The 24,377-nt window shown below is 35.0% G+C and overlaps 3 protein-coding genes across 3 annotated transcripts; 2 read left to right on the top strand and 1 right to left on the bottom strand.

Moving 5' to 3' along the window:
* The first annotated feature begins 12,127 nt into the window (after positions 1-12,127).
* LOC105113990 (probable 3-hydroxyisobutyryl-CoA hydrolase 3) lies at positions 12,128-15,186 on the top strand. The gene is made up of 13 exons (XM_011010367.1): positions 12,128-12,220; positions 12,400-12,468; positions 12,616-12,679; positions 12,765-12,844; positions 12,968-13,051; positions 13,438-13,522; positions 13,597-13,682; positions 13,771-13,892; positions 13,997-14,057; positions 14,157-14,255; positions 14,357-14,458; positions 14,759-14,800; positions 14,897-15,186. The coding sequence occupies exons 1-13, from the start codon at positions 12,218-12,220 to the stop codon at positions 15,032-15,034; spliced, it is 1,035 nt and encodes a 344-aa protein (XP_011008669.1). The 5' UTR covers positions 12,128-12,217; the 3' UTR covers positions 15,035-15,186.
* A 3,173-nt stretch (positions 15,187-18,359) lies between these two features.
* On the top strand, positions 18,360-22,734 carry LOC105113989 (poly(rC)-binding protein 3-like). Its single transcript, XM_011010366.1, has 6 exons — positions 18,360-18,817; positions 20,064-20,328; positions 20,769-20,917; positions 20,987-21,259; positions 21,873-22,067; positions 22,371-22,734. The coding sequence occupies exons 1-6, from the start codon at positions 18,521-18,523 to the stop codon at positions 22,566-22,568; spliced, it is 1,377 nt and encodes a 458-aa protein (XP_011008668.1). The 5' UTR covers positions 18,360-18,520; the 3' UTR covers positions 22,569-22,734.
* A 138-nt stretch (positions 22,735-22,872) lies between these two features.
* On the bottom strand, positions 22,873-24,377 carry LOC105113988 (tRNA (guanine-N(7)-)-methyltransferase-like). The gene is made up of 2 exons (XM_011010365.1): positions 24,249-24,377; positions 22,873-23,876 (listed from the first exon to the last, which is right to left on the bottom strand). Exon 2 carries the CDS (start codon positions 23,853-23,855, stop codon positions 23,097-23,099), a length of 759 nt encoding a protein of 252 aa, XP_011008667.1. The 5' UTR covers positions 23,856-23,876; positions 24,249-24,377; the 3' UTR covers positions 22,873-23,096.

Here is a 24,377-nt window from a genome sequence, read left to right as displayed (position 1 = left end):
AAAGAAAATGGAGGTTAATTTATTTGTTTTTATTTTATTAGCATCAACTAAACCCTAAACAATATATATTGATTGCTGAATAATGGGTTTTACTAATTCTTGTTTTCATTATTTAATTGTTTTCAATTGCACACAATCATTTAAGATGTAAATTCATAGGTAATGGGTTGATTAAAAATGCGAATTCATGGAAATAAATTATACTCTCATTCCTGGAAAAGAATAAAGAAAACCATTTTCTATTTTAAGCTCACAAATTAGGCACAGAACCAACTGCAGATCAAGTTGGAAAGGAAGGGGAAGATTCTCAGGCCAGTCAGGAAAAATCACGGCGTTTCAACCATAAATCATTGTTAGCTTTCTCCATGCCTCGATCATCAGCTGATAAGAGCTATCCAGAATAAGTTGCTATTCAGGGTTTCTGCTCAGACAGACTACCATCTTGTTTTTTCCCCCCTTCATGTTGCCCCACACTTTCGACATGTATGTGACCTCCCCTGTTGACCAGATGAACGTAAACACCAAAAATCTAGCCAGAATTTCATCATATGTATATTGGATCTGAAACGTGCTGTTCATTAGATTAAAAAAAGTAATGTAGAAAACATGGTGGGCTCGTCATATTTAATGTAGAATAATGAAAAGCCATCAAGTCTATTTGATGAGGGTTATAACTCATTGTAGAAAAAACTGAAGAATCACTGTACATATAGTGACCGTTTCCACGCCATCAACTCACCGAGGACATGCGTCATATCCCCTCTTCAGCAAATATTGAAAAGAAAAGAAAAACTCGTGGTATTAAGAGAGAGAGGGAGTCCATGTTGTTCTAAACAACGCAATTTATGCATTGAAAAAAAAAAGTGCATTGTTTTTAATAGTACAATCTATTAGGTTATGATATTAATAATAATACAATTAATAAAATTATATTATTTTTTCAAATATTTTTTAGCTTACGGTAGCTTGCCAAAAAATTATATATTTTTGGATCTGAGAGGAAAAAAAAGAGAGGGTAAAACTTGAGTTCATATATAAAAGAGGGTAAATCTTGAATTTTTCTAAGATAAAAATAGATATAAACACCTATCTAGTATCTATGAATATGATAATGTTATAAGAGGCAATGGATCTTCGGGTGATCTCTTTTCAAGTCCTATATTTTTTAATCTGATATTAGAATATGATGCTGTTGGACTTTTTTTCATTGGGAGAGTGAGGCAATACAATCCATAAAGGTAGCCAGTTCGACAAGCCTGAAGATTTCCCTTAAATCGGTATATAATGAGGGATTTTAAGTCATTAGTATTATGTTTTTGCTAATTTATTGTATATTTGTTTATATTAAGAAAGAAAAACATTTGATCAACACTTCTCTAGCAAATATAACATTTTTTTTGTATATTATCAGAAGAACAGTGACCATTAACTATTTTGAAATCATGACATTCCCACGACGAATACTAATCAGCAACCTAAATTTACTCTTTCTTGCAGCGAATAAAAGCCATGTTACAAAGGCAAAAATCCCAAGGTATATGCACAAAGTATGTAATATATATGTTTGATAATTTCTGTACATAAATCACATGGTGTAATGATCACCGAACTTCAATACCTAGAAAGTAGTGAACATAACCTAAGTCATGAAACTTGAATTCTAAGCTTAGTAACTGGATTAGACGATGAAGCATGGCATAATTGCTGCTTGTGAGTAGAATTTCATCAACATAGACTAAGAGATAAAAGATATTTATATCATCAGATAAGATAAATAGGGAGGTGTCAACCTTGGAGGCAAGGAAACCAATGAAGAGAAAAAAATCACTTAGACATGTGTACCATGTTCTAGGTGTTTGTTTTAAACCATATAATGACTTGTGCAATCTGCATACATGAGATGAAAGAATAGGGTCAACATAACCTGAAAGTTGTTTCATATAGACTTCTTCAGTAAGAACATTATTGAGAAAGGCATTATGAATATCGAGCTGATGAATCTTCCAATTACGTGAAACCGTAATGGAAAAGACTAATCTGATGGTGGCCTACTTAATAAATGGGTTGAAAGTTTTAGAATAATCAATGCCTTCCTGTTGGGTAAAGCCTCTAGCAACTAGACAGGCTTTATAACATTCAATGCTGCCATCAGCACGATGTTTAATTCGATATACCTATCGGCTACCAACAACATTCATCAAAGGATGAAAGGGCATTAGGGACCAAGTGTGATTGGAACGCAATGCCTTAATCTCATCACATATAGCATCATGCCGGGCAATATATTTATCTGCATTAGAAAATGCAATAGATTTAGAGGAAGGAGAGAGCAATACTCGGGTGGCAGCTGTATCAGCTGAAATAGAGGCCACCAGATTTACGGTTTTGGGCTATCGCGATCTAAGGACCATAGGGTGGCGGCAGAACAACGGTGGTGATGCAAAAAAGGTGGGTGTCACGGAGGTGTCCTGCTACAGTGGATAAATGGAGAAATCAACCATTAGATTCAAACCAAGTAAAAAAACCAAGGAAGAAGCTGCCACAGACAGAGGGCTGGCAATAGAGATAGAGTCCACAGAAGTCGGGTGACTGGCAGAATAAAAAGCAAAGAAGGAACCAAAGGGTGTCCCAATACTATTAGAGACATCCTGCTGAAGTGCAGGGAAAATTGATCTACAACCTATACCTGCAACAAAATGGTGAGATAAAGATGCATGTGGTGATCGGCAAGGGAAAAATAGAGGCTATGGTATTTTGGTAGGAAGTGAATATAGGATAGAGGTAGAGGCAAGATAGGGTGTGTTATGATCGGTGAACAATGGGGAGTGGGTCAAATTTGGAAGGATGGTAGCAGGAGATGATGTGTGGTTTTGAGCCGAGACTTGTGCACTCTATTTAGAATTAACAAACGGAAAAACATGTTCATGAAAATGGACATGACGAGATATATATATATATATATATATATATATATATGTGATGAGATTCAATGTTAAAATATCGATAACCAAGGTGAGAGGAACTGTAGCAAAAAAACACACATGGAGAAGATCGAAAATTCAATTTATGATTATTATAGGGATGCAAAAAAGAAAAATAGAGACATCCAAAAGCATATAAAAAATGATAATCAGGAGACCAATGAAACAAACAATCACATGGAGAGTGATTTGCAAGAACAAAAGTAAGCATGCGATTGATGAGATAAACTGAAGTGTCAAAAGCATAATTCCAAAAACGAAATGGAGCTTTACATTATCCTAGAAGAGTAAGGCCGATTTCCATAATATGCCTATGATGTTTTTCTACTGTTCCATTTTGTTCGCGAGTGTGAGGACATATCAGACGGTGATGAATGCTAATGGTCTAAAAGAAAGTGGAGAGTTTACGATATTCACCATCCTAATTAGTTTGAATAGATTTTATTTTTAATGAAAACTAATGCTTAACAAGAGTTTAAAATTGATGAAGAATAGAATAAACATTAGATTTTGCAACAAATGGATAATACCACATATATTTTATATGCGCATCAATAAAAATAACAAAATAACAATAACCATCTGAAGAAAAAAAGGGAGCAAAGCTCCACATATCACTAAAAATTAATTCAAACGCAACATAAGTTTTGTGATCAGTAGGTCTTAAAGACAAACACAATGATTTTTCTAAGGGACAACTTTGATATTGGAAATTAAGACGTTTGTTGTTACAAATAATCTTATTTTTCAGGACTAAAAATTAAAAAAATTAAGAGGTAGGATGACCTAGGTGACGATGCCACAAATCAGCGGAAGCAGAAATGTAGGGAGACCAATAAGCTTGAGGATCTGATGGGATGAAAGACCTGAACCTGAACAAAGTATAGAGACCATCTTTACTCTGTCCTGAGAGGAGTACTTCATAAGTGTTGAGATCCTTGACATAAAACAGAAAGGGTGAAATTCAAAATAAATGTTATTATCAAATCAAAATTTCTGAATAGAAAGTAGAGGTTTCGTGATTGCAGGAACATGCAGGACATTAGATAAAGTAAATGAATGATATGGGGTATATAGTTTTTTTATGACCGATATGAGATATGGGAAGTCCCTCACCATTATTAACATGCAAATTATCATTACCATTATATGGTTCTGAAGCAGTTAAGTTTGCAAGGTCAGGTGTGATGTGTTGATTTACACCAGTGTCCAAAAACCATCCAGCAGTACCTACAGGATTATGCAGTGCTAGATTGGCACTATGCAGCTGACCATAACCACGTTGCTGAAGTTGGGAGCACTAAGGAGCAGTATGTTCGAAAGCTTGACATAATTGGCAGCAGGAATTGGATCCCCTACTACGCTGCCAATTTCCCTACCAGTTGTTGTGTCTGTTGTCGTTGCTGGGAGTGCTGTGAAACCTACAAAAATCAGGCCTGGAACTAGAATTGCGAGGCCCTCTATGATTGAACTGTTAATGTTGATTATAGCAGACATATAAATAAAGCTTTTGATTCTGTAAAATACTTCACTGCATTACTTTTTATTTGTCTTTATAGAAGAATATATATACAAGTAGGTAAGAAACCTAGTCTGCCTAGACTCCTATTCTTGGTATGATAATAATATGTTACAAGGAAACAAATAGATTTCCCTACAATCCTGTAATCTATATATATCTCGCCAGCTAATACATAAATCTTGCCAGCTAACACTCCCCCTCAAGTAGGTGTATAGATATCTATCATGCCCAACTTGCTAATCATACTATAAAAATCTTTGATTAATATTTTCTTGGTGAGGATATCAGCTAGTTGACTTGCAGATTTAACAAATGGAAAACATATAATTTTTTGATCTAGCTTCTCTTTGATAAAATGACGATCTACTTCAACATATTTAGTTCGATCATGTTGAACAGGATTGTGTGCAATCTGAATTGCCGCTTTATTATCATAATACAGGTTGATAGGATTTGTATACTTAATCTCTAAATCCTTTAGAATACTTTTGATTCATAACAACTCACATATTCCCTGAGCCATTATTTGAAATTCTGTTTCTGCAGTAGATCGTGCTACTACTTTCTATTTTTTACTTCTCCAAGTAATCAAATTCCCTTCCACAAAGGTCAGATACCTATACTTAGACCTCCTTGTTGTTTGATCTTCTGCCCAATCTGCATCAGTATAGCCTTTTATATTTGAGATATTATTTTTTAAGTATAATAAACCTTTACCAGATGTACCTTTAAGATATCTCAAGATCCTATAGACAACATCCATATGCTTCTCACTTAGTGCATGCATAAATTGGCTTACGACACTTACAGCTCCTCACTTGGTGCATGCATAAATTGGCTTATGACACTTACAACATATGTTATATCAGGTCTAGTATGAGTTAGGTAAATTAACTTACCCACAAGCCTTTGATATCGACCCATATCTATAGGGACTTGATCTGGAAAGATCCCAAGTCGATGGTTCACTTGTATTGGTGTTTCAATAGGTTTGCAAGCTAGCATCCCAGTCTCACTTAGAAGGTCCAATACGTATTTATGCTGTGAAAGAAAAATTCCTTGTTGAAAAATTCCTTGTTTGGACCTTGCTACTTCAATGCCAAGAAAATACTTCAATTGTCCCAAATCTTTCATTTCAAATTCTGTAGACAAGTATTCTCGCAGTGTCTTCATTTCTTCAAGATCATCACCTGTCAAAATCATGTCATCCACATACACAATCAATGTCGTTACCCTACCATCTTTATGTTTAACAAATAGTGTATGATCTATATTGCTCTGTTGATAACCGGTTGCTTTCATTACCAAAGTAAACCTCCCAAACCAAGCTCGAGGAGATTGCTTCAAACCATACAAAGATCTCTTTAGTTTGCACACTTTGTTTTCGTGTTTGGAACTTTGATTTATTCCAAGTGGAAATTCCATGTACACCTCTTCTTCTAGATCACCATTCAAGAAAGCATTTTTTATGTCGAATTATTGTAGGGGCCAATCTCGATTTGCAGCAATGGATATGAGTATACAGATGGTGTTAAGCTTGGCTACTTATGCAAAGGTCTCCTGATAATCAATACCATATTTCTAGGCATACCCCTTGGCCACAAGTCTTGCCTTATATTTGTCAATGCTTCAATCTGCTTTAAGTTTAATAGTGTATACCCATCTACACCCAATTGCCTTCTTTTTTTCTGGTAACATAACAAGTTCCCAAGTGGAGTTCTTCTGCAAGGCTTCCATCCCTTCATTCATAGCCTTTTTCCATCTTGGATATGCCAATGTATCCTACACATTACTAGAAATAGACACTTAGGATAATTGATTGATGGTTAGTGCATAAGATTCTAAAAGTCTATAAGAAGAGACATAGTTATTGATAGGATATTTAACATTGGTTTTAATGTTTGATTTATATTTTTTCTTGGAAACATCTTTATTAGATCTATGTGAATACCTGGGAATGGGTTAAGATGTATTTTCAATGGTGGAATTATCTAGGATTTTTTGTGTAAAGGACTCTGTGGTTGATGGTATGGGCAGGTCAATCATTGTAGTGTCTTCCTTATCAAAGCTCACAGCTTCTATGCCAATAACACCCAATTCAATCATCTCAGTGTTTTCCCTATTATGGTTTATAGCTTCTATATGACCAGTATAATTCCTACAAAGGTCATTGTTCAATGATAAGATCCTCTCATTTGGGATAGTTTGAGTATTAGTGAGTTGTATAGCATTGTGCTTGTTGTTATTCATTCTTTTTTCAAATGTCTCTAATTCTATAAAAACACCATCACCCTTACTATTATCAAATATAGTTCTGCAAAGCTCATCCTTTGCATACATATTCTCCCCCTAAAGAGGAGAGCTTAAGCTGACTGCTAAATAATAAGGAGTTATTTCTCAAAAGAAAACATCAAGAGAGACATGTAGCTTACATGTTTGAGGATAATAACACCTGTATCCTTTCTAAAAACCAGAGTAACCGATGAATACACAACGTTGGGCACAAGGCTCAAGTTTGTTACGTAAGACTTTGGGTATGTGAACATACATGGTCCAACCAAAGGTTCTGGGTTCTAAATTTGGGTGATGGGGTGTGTCAAATAAGCTTTATAGTTTTTGGTGTGGGGTTTGAAAGTTAATCACTCGGGAAGGCACTCTATTGATGATGTAGATAGCAGACTTAATAGCCTCTCCCCAATAGAAGCGAGACATATGCATTCCAAAAGGAGATGACGTACCACCTCCATGATTTGCCTATTTTTCCTCTCTACAAGGCCATTTTATTAGGGTGTGTAGGTGCAAGAAGTATGGTGTCGGAGACCTTTTTATCAAAGAAAATCACCAAGTGAGTTCTTAAGAAATTCCATGGCATTATCGGATTGCCATACTTTAATCTGTTTCTAAAATTGATTGTTCACCTTGTTGTAAAATTCCTGAAAAGCAGTACTTGCATACTTTCCTTATAAAGTAAGGATACCCACATCATAGAAGTGCATTCATCAATAAAGGTAATAAAGTAACAAGCTTTAGACAAAGACAGGATTGTTGCAGGTCCCTAAATATCAGAGTGAATAACCATAAAGGGCTCAGAGCTTTTATTCAAAGAGGGGAAATAAGGTTTACGATGGCTCTTTGCCAATTCACAATTGTCACACTGAAAATTCAAAATATTCAATTCTGTAAACAAACTGGGTTTCAACTTCTTAAGATAATTGAATGAAAGATGTCCTAACCTCTTACGCCAAAGCCACACCTCAGACAATCTCCTATCCCTCTTCATCACAGAACATGCCTTGTTGTTTTGCCATTTGCAAATTTTTATCAATTCCAAGTAATAGAGATTGCCTCGTTTAACATTACAACCAAGAGTCTTCTATGTTAGAATATCCTGAAAAACATAAAAAAAGAGCCAAAAAGTAACGGTGCAATTTAGTGCTGAAGTGATTTGGCTGACAAATAACAAATTACATTCAAGACTAGGAAAAACCAATATTGTATCAAGAGTTATGGTAGGAGTTAAAGCAATGAAGCCCTTCCCTGTAATAGGAGAGATACCACCATTGGCATTAGAGATGATCTGTTGGGATGATGGATGAAGATTTTGTAGTTTATTACAGTCTCTAATCATATGGTCAGATGCACCAATATTAATAATCCAAGTATTATCCATAGTAATAGCGGAAAGAACATTAGCCTTACCAATACTACCTAGTTGAGTTGCATTTGCAGTAGACATCAAAGTCCCTTCCTGAATTGGAAGGCTTTCACCTAATATGGCAGTACAGCTTTCCCTGTAATGTTCTTTCGTGGTTTCTTTGAAAAATCCCACCATTCAAGATATCCAATAAGTTCATAGCAATGCAGCTTTGAATGGCCAGATTCACTACAGTGAGTGCAAACATAATTATTTTTTTTTCCTGAACCTTGACTATTTTTTCCTTTGGCAGAATTATAACCTATCCCTCATTGGTTTCTATTTTCTATCATGGTTGTATTTTCAAAGATCAGCCAAGGAACTCCCATAACTTTTTGCTATTGTGATTCTCTTTTAACACATGCTTAGGCTGCTTCCAGGTCCATTTTTGGTTCCTTTCAAAGAATTTCATCGTGGATTTGATTAAACTCAGAATCAAGGTTGTTTAAAAAAATATGAACTCGTAATCTCATCATTGCTGCATGGAGTTGTACAATCCCTTTAACAAGTTCTTTTTGGGATGTGCTGCGATGATCAATTTCCTGGAATATTGCAACAAGTTCATTATAATATATGGACAAAGGCCTACCATTCTGAGTGGTTGAAAAAGATTGTTGATTCAGTTCGAACAATCGTGTCTCATCAGATCCATCGTAGAAGGTCTTTGACACTGCCTCCCATATTTCTCTTGCTGTAATAAGACAAATGAATCTCTGCATTAGGTGGGGGCTTATGGATTTAATGAGCCATCTCTTAACTTTATGATTTTCAGTAATCCATATAGCATAGTTCGGATCGTTGGGTGTTGGTTTCGCCGCTGCTTTAATTAGATACCCAACTTTATTACGATCTCCAATACGTATCTTCATCAACTGTGACCATAATGTATAATTTGTTTCATTGAGAATAATGCTGACAAGAAAACCAGAGGTGTCCTGCTGAATGATAATTGGGTTTGGCAGAGGGTTGTGTGAAGTGGCTTGAACAATAGGATTTCGTTCTTGTTCTACCATTGTGATTTCGTTTGCAAGTGGAAGTCCCTAAAAATAAAGGGTTAGAAGGAGAATGTAGGGAAGAAACATAATTTTTTTTTTTAGATGTAGGGAAGAAACATAATTTTTTTTTTTTTTAAACTTGCTCTAATACCATGTTGATTATAGCAAACATACAAACAAAGCTTTTAATTCTATAAAATACTTCACTGTATTACTTTTTATTTATCTTTATAGAAGAATATATATACAAGTAGGTAAGTTAACCTAGTCTACCTAGACTTCCATTCTTGGTATGATAATAATCTATTACAAGGAAACAAATAGATTTCCCTACAATCCTGTAATCTGCACATATCTCGCCATCTAATACACAAATCTTGCCAGCTAATAGTTAAGGATACCAGCTGCCATTAAAATGACCCCTATTATGACCAAACTGAGCAGCAGGCTGATAGTGAGAGAAAAATGCTGGAGGAGGGGTGTTCGGCATGGGTAACAAGGGTGCATGAATTGTAATAGAACTTGTAGATAAATGGGAGGATTTATGAATAAATTAATGTGTTAGCAGATGACTAAGCAAATCTACATATGGTAGAGGATTTGCTCTTGTAACAAGACTTGTCACTAAGTCCTTAAATTCTCCGTAAGGGCCACAAAACACATATAAGTTGAAATCTGCTAGCCAAATAGGTCGGCCAGTAGCTGCTATCTCATCAAATAAAGCCTTATCTTTTTATAAAAATTAAGTTACCAATTCATCACCTTATCGAAGGTCTTGAAGAGAGCCATGAAGTTCCATAATACGGGAATTGGATGTAGAAGCTAAAGCTTGCTCAAGTGTGTGCTAGACAAAGCATGAGGTTGGACAATCAACAACAAGATGAAGAACTTCCATGGATAACGAAGAGAGCAAGACACTTAGAATGAATTAGTCCTGTTGTTTCCAATGAAAAAAGTGTTGAGATGCCTAAAAAGAGACACCATCGACAGTAAGAATATTGGAGAGGGGTAGGAGTTTGAACCATTAATAAAGTTGAAAACTCCTTAGCCTAGAAGATATTATTTCATTTTTATTTGCCAATACAGATAATTGGTGTTTGTCAGTTTTAAAGAGATGACCTAATGAGTGTGAGAGAGGGACACAATTGCCACGACAGAAGCTGATGGTAGCAGAGGAGCATTATTGGGGTTGAAAAGAGCATGGCCAACATTTATAGGTTGTGGCCACTACAGAACTAAAGCTGAAGAAGAAGGTGGTGTTGCGGTAGGAGAGAAGGATGGCACCACCAGTGCTACTATAGAGGGAGAGATGGCTGCCAGCTAGGAGGGATCCATTGCAGAGAGGAGAAGAGGTGTTTTAGTTTATTTCGAGCTTTGATACCAAGTTGAGAATAAAATAATGACTTGGGTTGGCCTTAGCCAACCTTTCCTATTCATATATGTAGGGCAGAACACGATAGTAACTGTAGGGATAACAACATTAGAATAATCCTATATTAATTTCCTATTCAGAGATATAAATGCTATACATTCTGTAATAAAGTATATTGGAATAAACATGAAAGAGAATTGAAGTTTCACGAAAAGACGTGCGTATACACGAGTTGTTTCATCTTAAAAAAGAATTAGTTAAGTTGCTTAATTTATTTGTTGCTTGCTTCCAATTACCATTCTTTTGATATATTGAATAACTTTCTTGTAATAACAATGTCTTGAGAAGGGAAAAAAAACTAATAAGAACATATATATCCAAGAAAATTCATATATACAAGTTGTTTTTTGCATATATAGTTGATTGAATTTTTTGTGGAAATTCTTTAAATTAAAGAAGGTTACTCCTACATGAATCTATGTATTAATTGAAGGCAGATAATTTAGCACTCATTTATAAATTCTACAAGAAATGTTGGGAAAACTAGGAACAAATAACCATACACCAATCTATCCGGATCAATTCACAAGTTCTAATTCTTTTCTCTTTTTGTGCAATCAAAATCAGAATCAAACAATCAACAAATATAATGCAACAATCATATAAATCAACACCAAGATTTTTACGTGAAAAACTCAATGCGAGAACAACCACGGGATCATAGTTCACCTAAAACTTTCACTATCAACAAATAATAAGTTCATAATTGTTCTTTCTTAAATTTAACTAAGGGTTATAATATACATGCCATAAAAAATAACTTATTCTAGGAATACAACAAGATTAAAGAGAGAAATATTTGAGAAATACTCATAACAGTGACAGTCTTATATTCTGTCAAAACGGTTAGCTTTCACACAATCAATCTTTGATCCAATTGTCTAGGATGAAAAGTAACGTGTCTTGAAACTACTATAAAAATCTTAGTCCGATCTAATAGTAAACGAGTTGAAAATCAAGAAAATAAGAGAGACTACTCTGCTATCTTTTATTCCCTCTTTTTTTTTTATTTGTCTTTTCTCTTTTTTGTTTTCTCTGTTGTTTAATCGTGATAAATATATTTTAGTTAAAAAAACTATTTTTTCTAATTAATGCAATGGACTCGCCATTAAATAACGTGGGACCACACATAACAAGAAATTCGGTGTAGTGGGACTCTTCTCCTTCTTCGACTCCAGATGCATTCATGGCTGCCCAAAAAGTGACCAATCAGTCTGTTGTTTTCTAGTGGCTGCTAGTGTTTATAAAAGGCTTGTTTTTTTGAGTCGTAAACAACAACAACAACAAGGCTAGTTTGCCGACTTGTGTTTCGGGACCAGGAGAGTAGACTATCAGTTCCATCTCTAATGGCTATGATCCGGCATTCCTTCGACAAGGATATTAATCAGGCACATGCACTTTCCATTTTCATTTCTCTGTTGCCACATTTCTTTGCGATTTTAAACCAGAAAAAAATTGCAGCAGAAAGCAATGCTTAAGCAGTGTCTTTTCATGTGATCATTTTTTATCCTCTAGGTGCTATTTGAAGGAAATTCATACGTGAAGAAGATCATATTGAACAGACCACAGAAATTAAACTGCATCAACCATCACATGGTAGCTAGATAGATCCTTTCTTCCTTCGAGTGTATTGTATAAAGAAAGAAACATAATTCCTTTCATGTGTGATATTACACGTTTTCCCTTTTACTTCAACACCATCAACTTTCTTCGTCACTAACCTGCTCATAAGAACAAAAAAACCTTGATATACTAATTATTTATTTTGTTGACAGATCTCTGAAATGACAAAGAAGTTGAAAGCCTACGAGATTGATCCTGAAGTCAAAGTTGTGGTGCTGAAGGTATAACTGATTAGAAAATCTGCTAGAATATGAATCATATATTAATTAATTAACTTCACAGTACATGATTCAACTCTATCTGTATTATCCATTGACGTTTCACTGATGCCACTATGGTCTAACCATACTCGGCTACATCTAATGCAGGGAAATGGAAAGGCGTTTTGTGCAGGTGGTGATGTTGTGGCATCATATATTTCTATGGTCGCAGGTGAAAGTCATCTTAAATGAAACATTCAAGTAATAAGCAAATGTTTGATGCTATTTATTAATGTTTATCTTCTTGGATGAAGTAGGGCATTGGAGTCATGGGGCACATACCTACAAGAAAAAACTCATTCTGTACTTTGTAGTTGCCACATATGGAAAGCCCGTGGTAGGCATGCAAGATTATCTGGCCCCTTCATTATGCACATTCGAAATGTCAATAATATCCTGTAATTCTTGAGTCTAATTATCATTTGGAATAGATTTTGATGTATGCTATTGGACATTGAAGGTTGCACTCATCGATGGAATCGTGATGGGGGCTGGTGCTGGGCTATCTATGAATGGAGCGTTCAAGATTGTCACTGAAAATACAGTATGCTTCTGCTATATTTTAATCCCTTTGACAATTTACAGAGTTAAGGCCTTCTGATGGAAACTCAAGTAGGAATAGAAGGTTTCAGAAAAGCACTTCCGAAAGGTTTTTGGTATTTTATTTCTTGATGAATGTTCTAGGATGTTAACCGATAAAAATAACCCTAATTTATATTAAAATATAACCTAACATAGTTGATTCAAATAAGAAGAACCCAGAACTCTTTCAAAACCCAGAAATCCTTAAGTTTGAGATCCTTATCCTGCCGTTTTTTACTTCAAATTAGACTCTGCTGTAATTTTGAAAATCCTTGGTTCTCATCACCTTCATGTAACTAGTTTCAAGTATGCATAAACTCTTTTTGATTCATGAACTTGCATAAACAGGTGTTTGCTATGCCAGAAACAGTAATAGGACATTTTGTTGATGTCGGGGCATCGTATTTCCTTTCCAGGCTCCCTGGGTTTCTTGGTAACCACTTAAAATTAACCCTGTCTAATTTAACAATAACTGTACGGATATCATACTTTCTCATTTTTATTTAGGTGAATATTTGGGACTTCCTGGAACTAGGATAAGAGGGGAAGATATGGTTGCATGTGGCCTTGCAACTCATTTCGTCCTCTCAAAGGTAATGCCTTGGAAATTTATATGATCGTGCATTTTTTCTTATATACCTTCAGGTTTGCATAATTCAAAACTTCTTTCTCTCTGCATAGGATCTCCATTTAGTGGAAAGTGCTCTAGATGAAGTAACTTCTTCTGATACCAACAAAATTTCTAAGATCATCAGCAAATTTGAGCACAAACCAAATGTGAAACAGGATGGCGTTTATAGCAGGTAATAATCAGGTTCTTCGAGAAAATTAATTTATCTACTTTCTCCATTATCTTATATTGTCACCAAGATTGTTCCTGAATTCTGAATTTCCAATCATTAAACAGATTGGAGATCATTAACAAATGTTTCTCAAGAAAAACAGTTGAAGAAATACTATCATCACTGGTAAGCTCTTATACATTGCAGAAAGAAACTTACGTAGCATAGAAAGCCTCAAATATTAGGAGTGCTTGCAATATGATGTTGTTTGACTTGTTTTATCAGGAGATTGAGGCAGGAAATAGAGCAGACAAGTGGGTTCTAGAGGCAATAAAATCCATGAAAGCAGCCAGTCCGATAAGCCTGAAAATTTCCCTTAAATCGGTATGTAATGAGGGATTTTAATTCATTAATATTATACGTTTACTAATTTAATGCATATTTGTTTCTATCACGAGTTTATAAAATTCTTGTATGTTGATCAGATCAGAGAAGGCCGCGTGCAAGCACTTGATCAATGCCTCGCCCGTGAATATAACATTTTTTGTCACATTATGAGAAGAACAGTGAGCATTGATTTTTTTGAGGTGATTGAAATATGATGATAATAACCTAAATATTAGTATCTAAGATAGTATAAGATAGCATAGTGTTTGGTTATTATCTTAACATGATTGAGACGGAAACATTAAAGATAAATGAGATATAATTTTCTATAATTTATATTTTAAAAGTATAAAAATATACTTCAAAACTATTATAGAAATGTTTATTTTATATTTTCATCCCTTTCTCTTCAATTAAATATAATTTTATCTTTATTTATAGCTGTCATTTCTATCCCATAACATTAACCAATCAAAACCTAATGTAATTGTTTCCTACAGGGAGTAAGAGCCATGTTACTGGATAAAGACGAAAATCCCAAGGTACATGCATGGAGCACTACTATGTGCGTGATGTTGCTTTGTATCCATGACGTGCATAATGCAATGATCAAATTTCGATTTCTTGTGTTCTAACAGTGGGAGCCTGCAAGATTAGAGCTAGTGAGTGATGAAATGGTGGGCCAATGTTTCTCCAGAGTCGATGAAGATGACTGGGAATCCCTTCAACTTCCTGCTAGATCCAGCTCAGTTGATATTATGAGGCCAAAAATTTGAAACTAGGAAAATAAAAATAATATCCATCAGTACTTCACCATCCTTCTATGCCAGTCCTAGCTTATGTATCTTTAATTCCAGGACAGGAAATGTCTGCTCAAAATCTGTAGAATATATTACAGAAAAGATGTTAAAGTTAACATCTAGAAATAATTAAATAATTGAATCTCTCATGGTTACAATATCTAGTACTGTCAAATTAAAGAAAATGGAGGTTAATTTATTTGTTTTTATTTTATTAGCATCAACTAAACCCTAAACAATATATATTGATTGCTGAATAATGGGTTTTACTAATTCTTGTTTTCATTATTTAATTGTTTTCAATTGCACACAATCATTTAAGATGTAAATTCATAGGTAATGGGTTGATTAAAAATGCGAATTCATGGAAATAAATTATACTCTCATTCCTGGAAAAGAATAAAGAAAACCATTTTCTATTTTAAGCTCACAAATTAGGCACAGAACCAACTGCAGATCAAGTTGGAAAGGAAAGGGAAGATTCTCAGGTCAGTCAGGAAAAATCACGGCGTTTCAACCATAAATCATTGTTAGCTTTCTCCATGCCTCGATCATCAGCTGATAAGAGCTATCCAGAATAAGTTGCTATTCAGGGTTTCTGCTCAGACAGACTACCATCTTGTTTTTTCCCCCCTTCATGTTGCCCCACACTTTCGACATGTATGTGACCTCCCCTGTTGACCAGATGAACGTAAACACCAAAAATCTAGCCAGAATTTCATCATATGTATATTGGATCTGAAACGTGCTGTTCATTAGATTAAAAAAAATAATGTAGAAAACATGGTGGGCTTCGTCATATTTAATGTAGAATAATGAAAATCCATCACGTCTATTTGATGAGGGTTAACTCATTGAATATGATAATGTTATAAGAGGCATATGAATATGATAATGTTATAAAAGGCAATGGATCTTCGGTGATCTCTTCCCAAGTCCTATATTTTTTAATCTGATATTAGAATATGATGCTGTTTGACTTGTTTTATCAGTAGAGTGAGGCAATACAATCCATGAAGGCAGCCAGTCCGATAAGCCTGAAGATTTCCCTTAAATCAGTATATAATGAGGGATTTTAAGTCATTAATTAGTATTATATTTTTGCTAATTTATTGTATATTTGTGTATATTAAGAAAGATAAACATTTGATCAATATCTCTCTTTGGTGAATATAACATTTTTGTTTTTTGTATATTATCAGCAGAACAATGAGCATTAATTATTTTGAAATCATGATAAAGAAATCAGCCAAACACCGAGTATTGATTAACATTTAATTACATTCTTGGAACATAAGATATATGTCCTAAATCACTAATCAGCAACCTAAATTTACTCTTTCCCGCAGCGAATAAGAGCCATGTTACAAAGGCAAAAATCCCAAGGTACATGCACGGAGCATACAATATATATGTTTCATAATTTCATCACATGATGTAATGATCAAATCTCGGTTTCTTGTGTTCTAACAGTGGGAGCCTGCAAGATTTGAGCTAGTGAGTGATGAAATGGTGGACCAATATTCCTCCAGAGTTGAAGAAGATGACTCGGAATCCCTTCAACTTCCTGCTAGCCAGGTCTAGCTTGCTCGACAGTACCCAAAACTTCGACACCAGATTGAGAATGAAAAATACCGAGATTAAATTAATTGATAAATATTAAAAATATGTAAATATCAAAATTCAAGAAGATTGAGAATAAAAAAATTAATATGTCAGCTTAAATATATACATCAGTTGTTTCAGTGTTATAGCCTTGAAAATTAATACATTATCTTCCCTCGAGGCCTTGATTGCACTGTGCGTGCTGGAATTTCTCGCCACCACTACCACTTCAAAATGAGATCCTCCATTTTGAAGAATTTTAATTTCTTTTTTTCTTTTTTTAATTTTAATTTGACCATCATTATAAAGGCATATGCTAATGAATAAAAAATATCTTAAGATGTTGCTAATTTATTTGGTCTGTTTATCTTAATCAACTAATAAAATTCACATAGAATGTTAATTAAATTGATCTTGGCATTTAATTAGTAATTGGATAGTGGATTAAGATAAAGGAGTTTCTCATAAAACATATAAAGTAATCAGTTTGTAATTAAAAAAGAATACTTAACGTGTTGTTTCTTAAATATATTTGGATTGAATGGTAAAAAAATCAATAACAAAATATTTGGATTGAATGGTAAAAAAATCAATAAAAAAAAAATTACTCTAATCATCGTGCTCTCCCGTCAATCTGATTTTCATTCACTTCAGCTCCACCACCATGTTCTGTTGCTCCTCGGAGATCCTGGCAGCAATGGAGGCACAGATCATCCTAGTTTTTTTTTTTTAATAGAAAAAAAAAAACAAGAAGATGGCTATAACTTACAGGCTCAAGGAGATGGTTTTTTAAGTGGATTGCTAATCTAAAATCTTGTCATTCACATCATGCACCGTATCATGAATAGCTAATCTTAAGCTTAGAATTTGAGTGCTATTTCTACAAGGTTTAATCAATGATTACGAATAAATTGAACAGTAATTTAATCAATGATCATACCTTTAATTTTTTTAATTTAGGTTTTTCATACAAATTCAATCAACAAAATAATTTCCCACAGTTTGGAGCTTGACTGAACATGACAAATCTTTCTGTTTAGGGCTATTGCACCTTTGGGATTTCAATTTTAAATTTTAAGCAATTAATTTGTTAATTAATCAGGAAAACAAAACCTATATTTTAATAATTTAACAGTAATAGAATGCACTATGTATCAACAAATTCCAAAATCTCAATTCAAAAAGGGAATTAAAACATATATTCAAATAGAATGCCACACAAAACATTTAGTTGTAGTCCTTTTGTTAATTTTTAAAATCTCATTTGATTAATTTAGGATGAATAAATATAATATTCTAAAATTTAATTGCAAAATAAAATAAAAATCAAACCATGGAATGATCTCTTTTTATCTTGAAAATAATTTTTTTTGAAAAGAAATAAAATTAAAGCACCAAATCAAATAGAACAAGTAATTTAAATTAGTTTTTGTATCAAATCAAGTAGAATTTTACTTTGTATCCAACAAGTAATTGAAATTACTATACTATTTGGTATCAATAAGATTTCGTTTAACTTTTTATTTCTGCCTTTTAAAACAATTTATTTTTATTTTAAAATAATATTATTTTAAATAAATGGGATGAATTCGGTTTAATTCACCCCCTTCATAATTTTGGTTTTTGAAACCACGTATTCACCCATTTCTCATAACTTAGGTTTCAAGCTGAGTTATAAACCGGACCGGTTTTTATAACCATGTAAAAAAACACACCCGATTTCTTGTCAACGACACAAATTACTCGCTGCCCCTCTTTCTCTCTCACACACAGAACCATTACGTAAACCCTAATTGATCCCAAACTTCTTCGATTAAACCCTAATTGAATTCCAAATTCTCTCAATCAATCACCAAAATGGACTTATCAGCCACAAAAACGCTCAATTCAGATCCAAAAGAAGCAGACGCCGTTAACAAACAAGCAGAAACGGGAATGGATGCAGCGACGGAGGGAGGACAGCAACAGGGACAACCAAAAGGATCAGATAAGTGGCCGGGATGGCCAGGAGATAATGTATTTAGGTTAATAGTGCCGGTATCGAAAGTAGGAAGTATAATTGGACGGAGAGGAGAGTTGGTAAAGAAGATGTGTGATGAAACACGAGCTCGCATTCGTATTCTTGAAGGTCCCCCTGGTATTTCTGATCGAATTGTAAGTTAAAGTTTACTCTTTGTTTTTTTTTTTTGTTTTGTTTTTTGTTTTTTGTTTTTTTTTTTTTTTTTTTTTTTTGTTTTTTTTTTTTTTTTTTTTTTGCAATTTTAAGCCTTTTTGCTTTTGTGGGTTTTTGGAACTTGCGGGGTTTGGGTGGTAAAGGTAGTGCCTTTTGTGTGAAAGATGGGATTTTTCGTTCTTTTTCTTCCTGAACTGAGAAGGATCAAGATTTGGGGTGCTTTGGGGTACAGGTTGTTGAGTTCTATGTATCTGTTGGCAGTTTGAGTTTTGTTGCAGCTTAAAAGAAATAAGATTGAGCTTTGTTAGATTATGTTAAGAAGAATCGAGCTTGGTGTTATTTTGAGCATTTTTTTTTCCAGTTAAATAGTGAAATCGGTTATGATTTTTTGGTGTTATAATGACAAAATCATGCTGTGGGAAATCTGTTATGAATTGTTAGATATATATATCCCATGTTTACGAGCTTGAATGAGCTGTATTTGGAAGTCTAATGCAGCCAAAATGAAAGCTCCTTAAAGCTGATTACTTTGTTGAATTCAATAGGCCTTGATGGGAAGCTTGGCTCGTTCTACTGTTGATGAATGCATATAGGATTGAAAAGCTCGTAGCTTTAATCTTAGAAGGCAAACCATAAGAGCAGTTGAATTAACTTTTAGAACTGAGTCAAGATTTGGAATGTTGTGTTCAGATTTTGGAATTCATTCTGTTGAATTTGAGATGAAGTTGAACACATCTCTTTTAGTGGCTTTGATTTTTCAAATAAAAAAAACTTACTTAGATTATATTAACAAGGGTTGAGCTTGGTGTTATTTTGAGTTTAATTTTTTTTAATATAAATGAGTTAGTGTAAAAAAACAAAATCATGAAATAGAAAAGTGTATATGAATCATTAAATATATGGCCCATGTTCGTGAGCATGGATGGATGCCATTTGGAAGTTCAATTCAACCCAAATAGAAACTCCATCGTGGGTTCTGTTTGCATGCTATAAGAAGCTGAACTTAGCCTTCATTGTGTTTGCTTGTTGAATTTGAAGTCCCTAAGGGAGGTGTGGGCTGATTCTATCGATGGTGAATGAAATAAGATGGAAAAGATCTGATCTATTTGTAAATAGCCATTATGAGTTGAACAGTATGAATTGTTTATGTTGTAATTTTCTTTGTATTATGTCACAATTCTGCTCCCTGATGGAACTTCTGTGATTGATGTAGATGTTTCTTTTCAGGTTCTGATTTCTGGTAAAGAAGAGCCAGAAGCTCCACAATCTCCTGCAATGGATGCTGTAATGAGAGTGTTCAAGCGTGTGAGTGGTCTATCACCTGGTGAGGGTGACAACACCGGTTCAGCTGCTGCTGCTGCTGGCTCTGCATTTTGTTCCATAAGGTTACTGGTTGCATCTTCACAGGCAATAAACTTAATTGGGAAGCAAGGATCCATAATCAAATCAATACAGGAAAACACTGGTGCAGCTGTGCATGTTATGGCAGAAGGTATGCTTCAAGCAATTATTTTCTTCTTTAATTAAGCAATTATATTTGACCAAGTTGCATTTCCTTGAAAAGTATTTTGAGCTGAAATTATTGAGGTAGTTGTGTGCTGTGCTATCTTTCTATTCCTTGTTAAATATTTACAGCTTCTATTTCAAACTTCGCGATATGTTCCTGTGTGTTGTTCCTCAATTTGTGTTTACCAGTTTTAAGATAGCTTTTAGAATACAGAGTGTCTGTATAGACCCAAAATCTAAGCAACTTCAAGTCCAGTTTTCACTAAAAGATTGTTACAGTTTAATATTATGGTTCCCTGGGCTTGATTTTCTGAGGCCCATTGCTAGGATTGCTGTGTTGGTAACTTCTATATGCACCATTATTTATCCGATCTCTTCTTCTTTTTCATGAACAGTACAAACTCTGATGCTCCTTTTTCCTCGTAGATGAGTTACCTTCATATGCTACTTCAGATGAGAGAATTGTGGAAATACATGGTGAAGCTATGAAGGTTTTTAAAGCATTAGAAGCTGTAATAGGACAGCTAAGGAAGTTCTTGGTTGATCATAGTGTCATTCCTATATTTGAGAAAACTGTAAGTTACACTTTAATGTTACTGGATTATGGTTGTGAGAATTATGAAGTAACCCGAGTTCTTTTGCAGTACAATTCAACAATTTCACAGGAATGCCCTGCAGATGCACGGCCTGATACTGCTCAGCCCTCACTACATTCTGCATATGTTCCCACAATTTCAACTGGGATTGCTTCTGATTATTCCCTATCTTTGAAGCGGGATCCGTCAATATATGAACATGAAACACAATTTGAACACAAAATCTCACAACCTGGATTGTCAATTTATGGACAAGATCCTGGAATTACAGGGTTCCGTTCAACTGGACTTGGTCGCGCTACTGCTCCTATTGTAACTCAGGTTGGTTTAATTATCCAGTTCTTATATTATGGTCCAATATGATTTTGAATTTCTTGGCTTACATTAGGAGCCTGATTGGTTATAGTTCTTCATGACATGCATGCTCGTGTCAAAAAATGTGATGTTTATATTTTCCTGTGTTTTGGCAGCATGCCAAAGACTGGAAAGCCCTCATTATTTTCCTGTGCTTTGGCAGCATGCCTTGGGCTGATTGGTCATGCTTCTTCCTGACATGCACGCTCATGTCTAAAAAAAAGCCTGCCATTTATTTTAGAACATTTCTGGTTCCTAAAAATTTGCTATTAGGAAAATGATTCCCAAATTCCATGCCTCTTCTGCCCCCACTTCTTTGAATTTCATGTTTTTTATTTATATTTCTATGCTCCAGCAGCATGCCCAAGACTGAGAATTTAATTGCAACGGGGAAACTGACAAGACATGCTAGAATGTGGGGCTTAACAGTTCTGTTTTCATTTTTTCTTGTAAGATCTTAGAGCAAGCATAATCTGATCATTTGAAATATCATTTGTTTTTGTCATGGTTTACTTTGCTCTTATATCACGTCTCCATGTTACCTGGGATTGATTGAGAACACTGTTACTATCTAATTCAGGTGACACAGACAATGCAAGTACCTCTGTCATATGCTGAGGATATCATTGGTGTTGCTGGATCCAATATTGCCTATATTCGTCGTACCAGTGGGGCAATCCTTTCAATACAAGAGAGCAGAGGATTGCCTGATGAGATCACTGTGGAAATTAAGGGCACCGGTGCTCAAGTTCAGATGGCTCAACAGCTTATTCAGGTAGTTTTCTTTAATAATAAGACAGGGTAATTTTGCTACCTGCCAACATTTTTCCTCACCACTGCCCACCACACACTCCCACGCTTGCATTTACATTTGTCTGCTTTGAGTGTCCATGTGCGTGCACATTTGGACCTGGAATTTGTTCATTTCCACATTTTGGGTCTAATGTGCCCAGCATAAAATTTTGACTGTTTATGTTCAAATCATAGAAATTTCACAATTTTACCATCAGAGAGGCAGCCTTAATTGATTAGTTTCCCTATGACGTGCCTCTAATGTCTTCAATCTTCTTGTTTGCAGGAGTTCATTTCTAATCACAAGGAACCAGCGTCAAGCATGTATGGGAAGATAGATGCGGGATTAAGTGCATATTCACATATGGCAGAAACCGGCTACCCTTCATCTTCGTTTACATCACATCGAGGAGGGTATGGATCCTCAAGTATGGGAGGGTATGGATCGCCTGGTGCAGGAGGTTACAGCAATTATAGATTTTGAATGTTTGTCTGTGCAATGCCCGCATTGGATACTTGTTTCAGCATTAGTAATTTGAAAAACTTGAGCCCGTTATTCACTGTTTTTTCAGTGATAGCTATTTCAGAAATAGTGAGTTTTGATGAAAAATATCTGAAGCGATTTATTATTATCTTATTTTATTTTTTAATCCTTGGGGGTTTGGTTTTGAACCTCGGCAATTTCATATAGGTTTTCGCTCTAGTCCTTGACCACTGGATTAATGTCTCGTTTAAATGCAATTTTAATTCTGCAAAAAACCTGAGGATGATAATGCAAGGACCATACCTTGAACCACGCTAAAGCCAGCCAGAAAATGAATAATCAAAGATCGATGAATATTCAGAAGGAACCTCGGAACTTTTCCGTATTCTATGTTTCTTTGATGCCCTAAAGAATTACAGGCATAAATATTGTATGGATAAAAAGATGGTTACAAGATGAATAGTAACAAACGTGCAGAGGAGGAATGCCAACGACTGAGCTTGAGCAGCGTAAGAGTTCCTAAATGTTTCAAAGGGATGGTGCGATACGTCTGTAGACTGCTTGAAAAGTCTGCCCCCCATTCCTAGCAACCTTCTGCCCTTCTTCAGTTGCTGTCCTCAGGAGTTTCACAGCAGGATCTGTTTCGAGTTCCTCCTCTGTTAGGGCTTCAAACATGGGGTGATTCTCCAAACAAGTCTTCATCCAATCCCCAAGCTCTTCCACATCTGTAATTGAATAGATAGTGCCACCAACCTCGAGAACATATGCATACTCATCAAGTAAATGTGGACTGATCACTCGGCGACGATGATTCTTCTCTTTGAAATGAGGATCAGGAAACAGGAAAAACATCTTTGTAAGTTGCCCCTTCTCAAAATAATTAGGAATGTACTTCATCGAATTGGTCCGAACCACAGAGACATTCTGATATTGACCTGGATTTGTTGTCCTCAACGCCAAAATCCGTTCCTTCACATACTCTGTCACCTTATCCCTAAGTTCCATCCCAATCATTAAGGTCTCTGGAAAAAGTGTTGAGAGACTAATCAGCAACCCTCCAAACCCACAACCAACATCAGCAAACTGGACCTTTTTGATATTGCCAACTTCACCGGAAGAGGAAAAGAACTGAGGGTAATGAAGCGAGTAGTCAACATGACGAGGAGAAATCGGAACAGGGAAATGCGAATCACTCAATGGATTGCTATGTGCTCTTGCTCGATAAAAACGCTTCCTAGGCAAGCCAGTTGACTTACTGATTGTCGGTTTTGCCTCATTTTCTAACATGTCTGTCTCTATCCCCACCAACTGCATAAAGGAATTCTCAGCCCCAAATCAAAGAAGCTTGAAGCGCTAAGCATTTCCATTCCATTTATGAATGAAAATCTACCTTATAATAGACGCCTCTTTCTCTTACATATAACAAAAAGTTGGCTTCTTTTTCAAAATGTATGTGCCAATCATTAAAAAGATCACAAGTTTCCCCGAACCATTCAAAACCCATTTTTTAAAAATAAGAAGCAAATTCACTAACAACATTCTAATAATAAATGATCAAAATCATTAATCAAACAGACATCCATGAACTAAATATGTTTCTTTTCTTCTTTCCTTTTTTGTTCTTTTCATTACGGTAACTGAAACAAAGTACTGCAAGAGAGGTAAAGAAAGCGATGGTACCTGAGAGTCTCTAGCTAATGTTGTCTGATTGTTCTTGAAGCCTCTTCTAAATCGATAAAAATTATAAACCAGTTACAAGCTACAACTTGCCTCTCACTTCAAAGTAGGGTTTCCAGTGTTTATTTTTGT

Source organism: Populus euphratica, unplaced genomic scaffold (genome assembly GCF_000495115.2).
Source record: "Populus euphratica unplaced genomic scaffold, PopEup_1.0 scaffold476.1, whole genome shotgun sequence".
NCBI lineage: Eukaryota > Viridiplantae > Streptophyta > Magnoliopsida > Malpighiales > Salicaceae > Populus > Populus euphratica.
This window is presented reverse-complemented; position numbering and strand designations above follow the sequence as displayed.